Source organism: Penaeus chinensis, chromosome 2 (genome assembly GCF_019202785.1).
Source record: "Penaeus chinensis breed Huanghai No. 1 chromosome 2, ASM1920278v2, whole genome shotgun sequence".
In the NCBI taxonomy this organism is placed as follows: domain Eukaryota; kingdom Metazoa; phylum Arthropoda; class Malacostraca; order Decapoda; family Penaeidae; genus Penaeus; species Penaeus chinensis.
Genome location: NC_061820.1, coordinates 6,463,224 through 6,475,627, shown reverse-complemented (window position 1 = coordinate 6,475,627; position 12,404 = coordinate 6,463,224). Strand labels below are relative to the sequence as shown.

Here is a 12,404-nt window from a genome sequence, read left to right as displayed (position 1 = left end):
CGCAAAACCTCCCTTCCCTCACTGAGGTGAAACAGCCTTTGGGTGGCTGTTTTAGAGGGAAGGGTGAACCACTTCGATAAGACACAGGTCCTTTCCTTCCTCACTGAGGTGAAACAACCTTTGGGTGGTTGCTTCAGGGGAACGAAAGGAAGTGCCTGACAAGAACGCAAAACCTCCCTTCCCTCACTGAGGTGAAACAACCTTTGGGTGGCTGTTTTAGAGGGAAGGGGGAACTACTTTGAAAAGACACAGGTCCTTTCCTTCCTCACTGAGGTGAAACAACCTTTGGGTGGTTGCTTCAGAGGGATGAAGGGAACTGCCTGGTAAAAGTGCAAGACTCCTCTTCCCTCACTGCGGTGAAGCAACCTTTGGGTGGCTGCCTCAGAGGGCTGAGCAAAAAGGCTCCAAACAATGATGTCTCGTAGGTGGAAGGGCATCCCCTCTGGTCTCTCCCCAGGGGTTTACACCTACCCACGCGTTTGCCGTGCGTGGCAGCCTTGTGCGCTGTGGAGACGGGAGTCCTGGAGGTTGAGCGATGCCGTGAACGAGTACGCCCTGCGGCTAGCAACACGCCTCTTTGGTCCTCTATTCCAGCAAGACAGGCGGCCTGATCCCGGCCCGGTCACGGTCAATCGGCTGGTCTCCCCCGGGAGGCTAGGGTCAAGCAGTCATGCCGCCATTGGCACTCACAATGGTCCGTGAGTGCCGTCACAATGGCTATTGGCTGCGTATATCCTCTCATCACTCCTGTTGCTGTTAGACACTGGTTCTGACACTCAGCTTCCCCTTGTTGGACTCCGTGGTGGGTGGGGGCGTGAGAGGATGAAGCACTTACCAATTCATGGAAAAAACAATCAAACACCCCCCACAGACTGAACTTACAGTTGACGAACCGCGCAAGGCCCAGACCACGGTAGTCACCATGAAGGCATATGCGCCTTCCGGTGGCAAAAGAAAGCCCCAAGCACAGGATGACACTGTCACCCCTGCTGCTAAGGTGGACAAGACCGAAGCCAATGGGTCTGTCCACCGAATAGTCAAAGATCTTGACTCGCGAGCTGGCCTCTCCAGGCCAGCAGCTAAGCCAGGGAGGCCCCTGAGTTCACAGACGGCCTCCCCGACTGAGAGGGGAGAGCAGGCTGAACCAGCCGCATCAGCTCCTGCCTCCTCAAACAAGCCCGAAAGCCGAAAGGGCGGGCCGAAGCGTCCGAGGCCGGATACCGACTCTGATGAAGAGTCGGGACCCCCTAAACGCTTCACCCAGTTCAAAGTGCCAGCTAAACCCGAAGGCTTCGACAATGCCTACCAATTGGTCAGGGCATTGGAGTTGCAACGGAAAATCCGGTTGTCGATCCGGGTCGCCCGAGATCAGGGCATGATCATAATGCCCAAAGATCAAGCTACCTTAAATTTCCTCCGGGAAACGAAGGAGCTAACTGATGGGAGAAAAGTGAGTCTTTCCCCACTAATTCCCGAGGAAAAGAGAACCAAGATGGTGCTACTTGGCTTCTCAGTCTCGTACGATGTGGAGCTGATCGCTTCACACCCACAGGTCGTGCAGGCTTCCCGAATGTCGAAGGGGAAGACCCCAACCAGGCAAGTCCTGGTGACCATGAAAGGTGCCCCAACCACTACCCTTGATCTGGGTAACTGGGGCACCTACAACCTTCGAACGTATGTGCCAGAACCACTTCGGTGTTTCAAGTGCCAGAAATACGGTCACCACAAGGCTAACTGTACAGCCAAGCCTAAATGTGGTGTCTGTAGCAAGGCACACAACACAGAGGTATGCCTCAAGGCATACAAAGAGGAAAAGAGGGACACAACAGCCAAATGTCCCAACTGTGCCAAGAAGCATCATGCCTGGAGCCTGACTTGCTCTGTCAGGAAAAAGGCGGCCCTCAGGCGACAAGAGGTTGCTCAAAACCGATCAGACTTTGTTCCTGCCCCACCGGGCACCCATGTCTGGGGAAGGAACAAAAGCGAAAAGGCCCCCCGACCTCCTAAGAGGAAGGAAGCCGCCCCCCAGCCGACACCGGATGTCTCCAACAAAAAGGAGTTTCCGACAATGCCAAAGGTGCAGAAAAAGAAACTAAAGAAAAAAGTTTCTAAGAGCACCACAAAAACCTCCCCAACAGATGATCATCTCCTCTTTGACGAGGACGATATGACTCTCCTGTTAACTGCTGTTGTCACAGCAGTAGCAACAGCCCTGGGGAGGTCGAGTGAGGAGGCCGAGAAGGCAGTTTCGGTCGCCATGACGGCAATGACCCAGACTGTCGCAGCCCTGAAGGGAAGAAAGCTGGCTAGAGAAAAACCAGCCTCACCCTCACCCCAGGACGAGACTCCCCTCCCCACTCCAAACCAGGCCATGCCTTCACAGGCAGAGCCAAAACAGGCTGAATCTGTGCAGCCAGAGCCAGATCACGCTGACCTTGCCCAGGCAAGGCCAGCAAGGCCAGCCAAGAAAAAGCCTGAGAGAAAAGCCGAACCAACCAAAGTCAGAGCTACCAAAGGCTCTCCACCCCCCAGTGGACCCAAGGATAGCCTGACAACAGACGAGGAGCCCTCAACTAGCGAGGACCTCGCAATGGAGTTGTCAGACTCCGATGATGTCTCTGATGTAACTATCACTGAGTAACATCATGACACACCATCTAAGCATCCTACAGTGGAACATCAATAGCTTCTCTGCAAAGAACGCTTTTCTCCAAGCAGTAGTGCGATCAAGGAACATTGACATTGTCATGCTCCAGGAGACATTAACAGTGGACACTGTTCGCTTCTCAGGGTACCATGCCTTCACACTGCCACGAACACCTGGCAAGAGAGGCTTGATCACCCTTGTGAGAGCAACAATCCCCTGCTCCGCAATAGCCGATGCATCGCACTGTGGAGATGATGTTGAATCCCTTGCCGTCGAGGTTCACCTGGCCGGGGGGCCCCTCAAACTGTACAATGTGTACAGCCGGCCACGCTGTAAAAGCTTAGACATTAGCCAGGTCTGTGCTTCTGCTGCACACGACCGAGTGATCATAGGGGGAGACTTCAATGCACACCACCCCATCCTGGCTCCCTGCCGGGCACCGGATGCGGCCGGCTATCACATAGCCGACGTGCTAGAGACATTCCCTGAGATCGCTCTCCTCAACACCCAAGAGCCAACGCATGTCAGAGGAGGGGTCCTAGACCTCACCCTGGCCACTGCGACTCTGGTGGGGAGGATTGGCTGGTGTGTCGATGAGACCGTCACAAGTGACCATTACGGCACTATAACTACCCTCATGGAAGCTGGCCCAGCCGAAATCCTAAGACCAAATCCAAGATGGAAAACAGACAAGGCCAACTGGCAGGCGTTTCAAAACGCCTTGGCCCTCTGTCTGAGATGCAACAATCCCCCACAAAGCGAAAATGTGGAAGTGCTCGAAGCCAGCCTGCTAAACGCCATTAATGAAGCAGCCTCACAGACCATACCCAAAACTCGGCCTGGGTCCAGAAGTCACAAAGACGCCTGGTACTTCAATGACGAGATCAGGGAGGTCAACCACAGGGTGAACATGTGCCGAAAACTATTCCGAAGGCAAAGAACCCCTGACAACCTATCCCTCCTAAGGGAAGCTGTCACGGATGCCAAGGAAACTGCCAACAGAGTCAGGCAGGTAAAGTGGCTGGAATGGTGTGAGTCCTTCGACCACCAAACCACCCTTTCAGAGCTGTGGCAACGGGTCAAGCGAGCTACCAGCCGCTCAGCCCCGAGGTGCACCCATCACGACCCCCAAGCAGAGGCTAACAGACTGGCGCACGAGTTCTCTGCGAGAACGAGCAGCAACAGTCTGCCAGCCGAGCTGAGGGCAAGACAAGAGCGTCTACAGCCAGACAGACACGCTCAGATCAGAGAAAGGGCAGCCGAACCCGATAACTCAGACGTTATCTTTTCTCTGAGGGAACTAAGGAAAGCCTATAAAACCAGTTCCAACACAGCCCCGGGCTCTGATGGGATCTCGTACCCCATTATCTCCCACCTAGGACTAGCAGGTGAGCGTGCACTCTTGCAACTCATCAACAAGTCCTGGGAAACTTCCACTCTACCCCAGAGTTGGAAGAGGGCTACCATAGTTCCCGTCCCAAAACCAAAGGAGCCGGGGAAGTACCGCCCCATCTCTCTGCTCAGCTGCCTGGCCAAGACGGCTGAGAGGATGGTACTAAACCGGCTTCAATGGAAAACGGGACCCCCGCACGAACACCTTCACGGGTTCACAAGGGGCATGGGCACAGCACACAGCTTAGCCACGCTCTTAAGCACAATCAGCAAGGGCCCAGCTGTGGTGGTATTCCTTGACCTGGAGAAGGCTTTTGAACTGGCAAGTCCGCTTGCCATTCAGGAAAGCCTGATCCAGAAGGGAATCAGAGGAAAGCTCTTGGCTTGGATAGGTGACTACTTCAGGAACAGGACTGCCAATGTCAAATTCCAGGGTCACCTATCGCAGCACATGCCGCTCGAAAATGGAACGCCACAGGGTGGGGTTCTCAGTCCAGCCCTATTCAACACTTTAATGTCCTGTATCCTCAACATAAACCTCCCAGTGGGGTGCCAGATCATCTCGTATGCAGACGATCTCGCTATCACCTCCACTGGACCACGCAGCCAGAATAAAGCCCAGCGTTGTCTGGACCTCGTGTCAGAGGAGTGTTGTAGGACGGGACTAAAGATCTCTGCTGCCAAATCCAAAGCCATGGCTTTAAGACAGAGAGTTCGAGGCACAAGACTGAAAATCCAGGGAGTGGAATTAGAATGGGTCAAGGACTACCTATACCTTGGGGTAAGGATAGACCGGACCCTCTCCTTCCATAAGGAGGTCCAGTACCTGGTTGACCGAACCAAAGCAAGACTGTCTGTCATGAGAGCAATGACTGGGAGACGCATAGGGGCCAGACACAAAGTACTAAGATCATTCTATGTACATGCTGTCCGGCCCATTGTGGACTATGCCTCAGTCGCTCTAATTGCTGCAAAGAAAAAGCACACAGACAAATTAGAAACAGTCCAAAATGAAGCTGCCAGGATCATTCTGGGTGCCCCGAGGTGGACGAAGGTCCTCAACCTCCTGATGGAGGCAAACCTTCTCCCCCTGGACTCACGAATCGATCTAACGGCAACACAATTTCTGTCAAAGGTCATCCAGGCTCCCAGGAACACAAGCCTAAGACAAAAATTAGTCAGATGCCTCGAACAAGACAACGAGCTCGTTGCAAACAACTCCTGGCTGTCTCATACAGCCAGGGTGTTGATACGCCATCAGCTCAAAGAACAGCTTCTTGCTAAGGGCATGGACTCCCCCCACCCCGACTTTGCCGAAGCCCCGCCGTGGGCACTGAGCCTGATAGAGTTCAACATAATGAACCTGTCAACGAAAAAGAGCCTATACCCCATGCCTAGCCTAAAGGCAGAAGCCCACAGGGTCATTGCAGCCATCACTCCTCCGGATAGTAGAACATACTACACGGATGGATCGGTCGATCCCTTGAGCCACACTGCAGGCGCCGGCTTTGCAGCTAGGGATGCCACGCGATCCATGAGGGTAACAGACAACGCCTCCTCGCTACAGGCAGAGGCAGTTGCAATCATGGGAGCCCTAGGCCACGCGTCCCTAAGGGAAGGACACGTGGTCATACACACAGACTCCAGGGCAGCCATTGACTGTCTTCAGCACAGCTCACCCACAGACAACATCTACCTACTGACCACGATTCTCACAATGGCACAGAGAATTCTTGCTCAGGGTAGAAGAATTATCATCAATTGGGTCCCAAGCCACATCGGCATCAGAGGGAACGAGCTTGCTGACAGACTAGCTGCCGCTGGCAGGGGTATGCCCCCAAATCCCATGACGATAAAACCGAGCCGAAAATTACTTATGGAGAAGTGTGCCTTGGTCGGTCGTACCTTCCTACGGCAGCTCCACAGAGAGGAAACGAGAACCTCCCCCTCGGCCAGCTGGTACTCAGACGCCACAGGCTCTGAACCACTGGCACTCTCTGAAGTAAGCAACAGAGGTACCGAAGTCATTCTTCACAGAATGCGCCTAGGTTACCACTGTGCATGGCAGATTATCCCAACAATCGAACGCGATGAATGGTGCTGCAAGCACTGCGGCGAGCCGAACGCCACACTAGTCCACTACCTAGAAAATTGTAACCATACACAATTCCTGAGACATGGACCGCCCACAACAGCCGCCGTGCTGGTAAAGAGGCTATGCGAAATGCTTACACCATGGCGGCAGGAGCGCTTGCTGGCAATCCCGCCGCCACGGTAAGCACCGAGTGTCAGACAACTCAATGAGACAGCCGTAAAAAAAGCTGACACAGGCCGGGCCATATCTAGAAGGCCCGGGCGAAGCTAGAACTTCGCAAACCAAACCCCCCCCCCCCCCCTCCCACCTTAAACCCTATTTCTGCCCCCTCCAACTTCTCTTCTCTTCCTCCTTTAACTCCCTCACATCTTTCGTTCCCTTGTCTCCTTCCCTCCCTCTCCCTTTCCTTTTTTTATCTGAAAGTTCTTGGGATACTGTTGTGCTCTCTGAAACTCTCTTGACAATGACCAAGACCAAAATATTATATTCTCACAGATACGTTTTACGCAGTTGGACACGCCAGGCAGCGCTGTTCAGGATCAAGTTGGCTATATACACGGCAAAGACGCCTATTGAAACACGTGCAAGGAGAATTTCAATTTTTTTATTACCTTCAGAATACTAATGCGCTTTGAATTAAAACAAATTGACAGACTCTGTTCATGAATTCGGTTATTGTGATATGATGTGAATTACAATGTGCTTGTTCTTTCATTTACTGCGCTCATTTAATAACTAAGTATGTGTACTTTATAGAGTGAGTAAATGCTACGATTAGGTCTGCTAAACGTGATTTTATAAAATCAAAATATATTTATACACCATATTTTAAGGGAACGGGTGCTCCTTTTCAAAGATTTTAATTATGTTCTTATGAAATGCATATTAACAGGGGCGGTTGCGCCAAGTCGACATAAATTGAGAAATACAGATAAGGCAGATTCAATATTTATTCCTGCTTCTGTTTTGTAGTCATGGTTATTGCAGATTATTGTTGCAGATATAAGACAAAATATCAAATAGCAAAATCAGTCTCCTGTTGGTTTCAAATCCGCTGACGTAATGCATGGTAATTATTAACCAAAACGTTTGGAGCAGGAGCCAGACCTTATCTCTGTGGGAAATCCAATTTCACTGCCGGCATTAGCTTGCTCAGCTTTTTGTTTTGATCTAATACCTTAATGAAACAAGCTAGTGGAATCACACGCATTGGAATTCAGCCACCATGCTGTAAACCTGAGAAACAAAATATGCATGTGCCACAAACTGACGAACATAGCATATATATATATATATATATATATATATATATATATATATATTATATATACAAATGTATATAATATATATATATATATATGTGTGTGTGTTTGTTTGTGTGTGTGCACACTAACAGGAATGCGTACACAAATATGAAAAGGGAAACAGCCTTAAAGAGGGATTCAATTAAATCGAAATGCTTCGAACTCGTTACGTGTTCCTCAACAATAACCGAAATTGATCCATTTCGGTTATTTGTCCATCTGATGAGGAACACTTGACGAGTTCGAAACGTTAAATCTAATTTATTATTGTGGTTGTTTTCCTTTTCATATAAATATATATATGTATATATATGTACATATATATATATGTAAATAATATGTATATATTGTAGGTATTTTCCTTTGTATTTATATATATACATATATATACACATACTTATGTACATATGTATATATAAATATATAAATATGTTCTTATTGTTTTCTTATATTATTCCAGGAAGCCATTTTATCTACCGCTGAACGTTCAGTAGGTAAGTTTCCACTGAGCTCGTATTGCCAAAATTTTATTGTTTTCAAATTAAATAACCTGATATATTTTATTTGTTTTTGCTCTCTCTCTCTCTCTCTCCCCTCTCTCTCTTTCTTATTTTATTTGTTTTTGCTCTCTCTCTCTCTCTCTCTCTCTCTCTCTCTCTCTCTCTCTCTCTCTCTCTCTCTCTCTCTCTCTCTCTCTCTTTCTCTCTCTCTCTCTCTCTCTCTCTCTCTCTCTCTCTCTCTCTCTCACACACACACACACACACACATATATATATATATATATATATATATATATATATACTGTGTGTATATATATACACACAGTATATATGTACATATGTGTATGTGTGTGTGTGTGTGTGTGTGTGTGTGTGTGTGTGTGTGTGTGTGTGTGTGTGTGTGTGTGTGTGTGTGTGTGACCTATCCGCTGATATCATCTGCCTCCGAAGGGCCCCCTTTCTGCGTTGAATCATAGTGCTGGTAGGGGTAAGTGGGGAGGGGCAGTAAAACGAATGGGGTGACTGTTGGTCGCCGTTTTTCATTTAGTAATCATGTTCTGTAATATCTTCCGACTTTGGGCGTCGGAAAAGAAGCTTTAGATAACTGTTGATATCATGGCTTGTAAGAGATTTTTACTGTTTGACAACTGACTGTTGTTTAGATAGATATTTGTGGTTATCTAATGTTCATTAGGTGAATCAGTGACATATGCGTAAGAAGCTGCTTCTTCCCTCAGTTGTTATTTTTGTTGATTTTACAAACTCAGTTGATGTTAAGAAATCCTCACAGTATCACCATTGTGTATTGTCCCATCATGTAAACTAACTTCATTGCGGACATGCCCATCGACCTGAAGAGAAGAAAAATAAGATGACATCAGAGGCGGCCAAACAACTGGTTCGGCAGGGAATCGCCACCTCTGGCGTTATCTTCAGATATATGAAGTGTGCTTGTATAGGGCTCGATGTGCACACTCTTTCGTCTAGACATGTTCTAAGAAGTAGGACATCCTTTCGCTATCTAGTATAAGGAGAAACAGGCTGTATTCTATTCAAACACCAAATATATTTATACTAATCTAATGCTTTGCAACATTAGTAAACAATATTTGAGAAAAATCTGGACTTCATGCTAGCTAGTATGGAAGTCATTACTATATCCAGGTTCTCAGTACCGATGAAACCACGCTGGTTATGGTCTGTTCGAATGAAGATATCGTTAGTAGTGTCGATTCCCCCTGCCACATTAACTGTTTTTCGGTAGTCTAAGGATAAGTCTGATATGCGAAGCTGAGCCTCGCCCGGGCTATGCCTATGAGGGGAGCCCGGCCTGTGTCGACTAATGCCGAGTCGCTAAAGTGTGTCAGCTGGTGCTGACTCGGCTGAGCTTAATCCTTACCCGCCGTGGTGCCAGGCCACAGCAGTAACTTCCAGGCGACAATTGCAACTTCTCGCGTCTGGGCGGGGCGGGAACCGTCGGATGAGAGGCCAACACGTTAACACTGAACTATCCCGGACACTGTCGGTAGTCTGTCCGTTCTCTCCCCGCCTCTTACGTCACCTTCGCGTATGGCCGTTTTCTAAACCTACAGTCATGCTCGCTGATATTAACATGCATTTATCACAAGCCTTTTCTTATTCCATGAACTTTGTTGGCATGATAGGGCAATACGCTTGCTATGAACATTTATATCAGTAGTTGTACCCGAGTTTGGAAAATTCACTATAACAAATAACGTCAGAGGAAGCTTCTTACACATAAACAACTAATTCTAGTGCCATCAGCATTCCATTCTGTTCAGAAGAAAATTTGTCTCAAGCCAGCCCCATGATATCTCCAATTACTGAAAGCTTGTTTTGCAATGTCCAAAGTGTATTCCAACATTATTAAACATTACACCGTTTGACTATTAAACCTGCTTTATCATATCTCAATAGAAAAAGATGTGTAAGACTCTCTCTCTCTCTCTCTCTATCTATCTATCTATCTATCTATCTATCTCTCTTTATATATATATATAAATGATATATATATATATATTATAAATATGTTTATATTCCTTACCTGCACCATGACTCCCTACGTGGAAAAAGAGCTCTTTGTAGACAGAGGATGTCAGCGGATAGCTTATTTTTGTCTTCGATTGTACACATACATTTTATCTATGTATCTATATACAGTATATATATATATATATATATATATATGGGTATACTTATATATGAACGCATACTATTTTATGTATCTACACACGAATTTATATATGAATGTTAAATTGCCCATTTTGTTATTTTCGTTTCTTTCTTCAGATCCACCAAAGATCAGTGTGACGATAATAAATAAGCTGTACATTCGAGTCACTTGGAAGCGAGAGGGTCCATGGAGCAACGTAAGAGATTTCACTGTCGATTTCAGAGGCACTGGTGAAAGGCCTACTTCTCGACATTGTACTGGCCTGATAATACCATGCAGCAGCGACGTTTGTAGTTTTGACAGTAACGAACGCTGCCCAAGTTTTGGTGTATGCCATGACGTGGGAGTTGTGATAAGAGGAAATGGCTACAGTTCTCGTGAATTTAAAGTACGAACAGGTAATACCATGTATCTCAAATCCATCGTTTAGCATCTCGAAACCTCAAACAATTGGAAACACTAAGCTTAGCTCATGTTCGCAACATAACAAGCATTTTGAGTTTTGAGCAAGTTATTTTTTATCTCACATTAAAAGTCCTTAGAAAACCATGAACTACTTTTTTAATTACATGCAAAACATTGAGGAAGCTTCAAACAAAATGGAAAACGTACCTGACTTCTCTGCAACTTACATTGTTTATATATACCACTCTTTGCATTGCAAGGCTGTGAAAAGTTGTAATGCATTTCTCAGATTTAGTCAAAATATTTTTTTCTTATTACATACATTGCACATATAAAATACGGTAGTTGCATAAGGTTCTGGATCTCATCGTATCCATAGCAAGTGAGATCCGTGTCCAAATCAGACAACTGCGTAATTCCAATGATCACAGACATTCACTTGATTTATTGATTGATGTATATCTACAAATCGTGATACACAGCATTTTCTTTTATATTTTTGAGCTTGTTTTGTTATATCACGGATGCACAGAATGATTTTGAAGACATTCATCCCATCGAAGACAATACCACGTCATATGACTCGGACTCGTTGGAAATTCTTACCATGTAGTTCCAGCGAACGTCATGATTTGCTTAAAATCTTACCCATATATAGTAAACATGGATTTGATGTACTGCTAAAAAGGCACAGAAATATTTTATGAACCTATACATAAAAAATTTATATCAATAGTCTTACGATTTAGTTCGTAATTAATTAAAATAAAATCATTGTCTGAGACAACGTGACATATATCTAAGAAAATATCGCGCTCTGATTGGCTGGCCGGAGTGTGTAGACGGTGTCAAGTTGAAGGCATCCACTTAGATACAAAATAAAAAAAAATGTTTCAATAAGTTCCAATAATGTACACGTAAAGATCAAACATGTGTTAGGGGTTATGAAATATTACAAAAAAGACCTTTTATGTTGGTATGCTTTTTATGGAAGTTTAAATTGATTAGAAAAAGTAACTTACTACGTCTACAACTAAGTCAATCAAAGCATGATACTCCTCGACATATTTCCTTCGCATCTCAGATAGGGATTTGTATTTGTATGAATTAAAAATCGTACTGTATATTTCTTGATATGTAATTCATATATAACGATACATAAAATGCTTCTGTGCCTGTTTAGCAATACAACAAATACATTTATGTATGGGTAAAATTTGAAAATGTTCATGCTGTTGCTGAAATGACATGGTAAGTACCGTGTCCTGATTGGCTGGCCAGAGTGTATCACTTTAGTCGTCTTTATAAAGTAAAGCAGGGAACGTCCCTAGACGTGGGATTTTTTCCAACATTTTTTTTTTTTTTTTTCACTAGAGAATCATTGCCGTGCTTATATTTTACAACGGAAATGCGTTAAATAATATTTCCAGATCACTCTGTATCTAGTGATCAAAGAAACAAACCATGAACACGGAGATTATTATCGTTTTTTGATAATAATAGGAAATATTTAGAAACTTTTCCTCTTAAACGCACAGTCTCAATTTATTTCGGTTTTGGACATGCCAATAACATGTGTTTATATAGAGTTTGAACATGTGATTTGGCTTTGATAGCACTGAATATTATGAATATTAAGAGAAATCTTGTGAACGTAACACACATGTTTGATGATGGCTCAGAGTGAACTTGGAGCTCACTCGCGGTGGATACGGTAAGACGCAAACCTTCAGCCACTGTGAGGAGTCAAAAAAGGAGTCAAAGAGCTGCCAGGTTCTTTTCCCTTTTATTTGAAGCTTCCATAATGTGCTTCTATTTAAATAACTTACCATTATATTAAGTAGTTTATTGATTTTCTATTGACTTT

General features: G+C 45.5%; 1 protein-coding gene across 1 annotated transcript in view; it reads left to right on the top strand.

The window, feature by feature from the left end:
- Positions 1-10,010: 10,010 nt before the first annotated feature.
- The window catches only part of LOC125031405 (phosphatidylinositol phosphatase PTPRQ-like), a 14,649-nt gene continuing 12,255 nt past the window's right edge, over positions 10,011-12,404 (top strand). Inside the window, exons 1-2 of the mRNA XM_047622122.1 lie at positions 10,011-10,053; positions 10,249-10,530. Coding sequence (XP_047478078.1) covers positions 10,011-10,053; positions 10,249-10,530 — 325 coding nt within the window. The remainder of the gene's footprint in view (positions 10,054-10,248; positions 10,531-12,404) is intronic.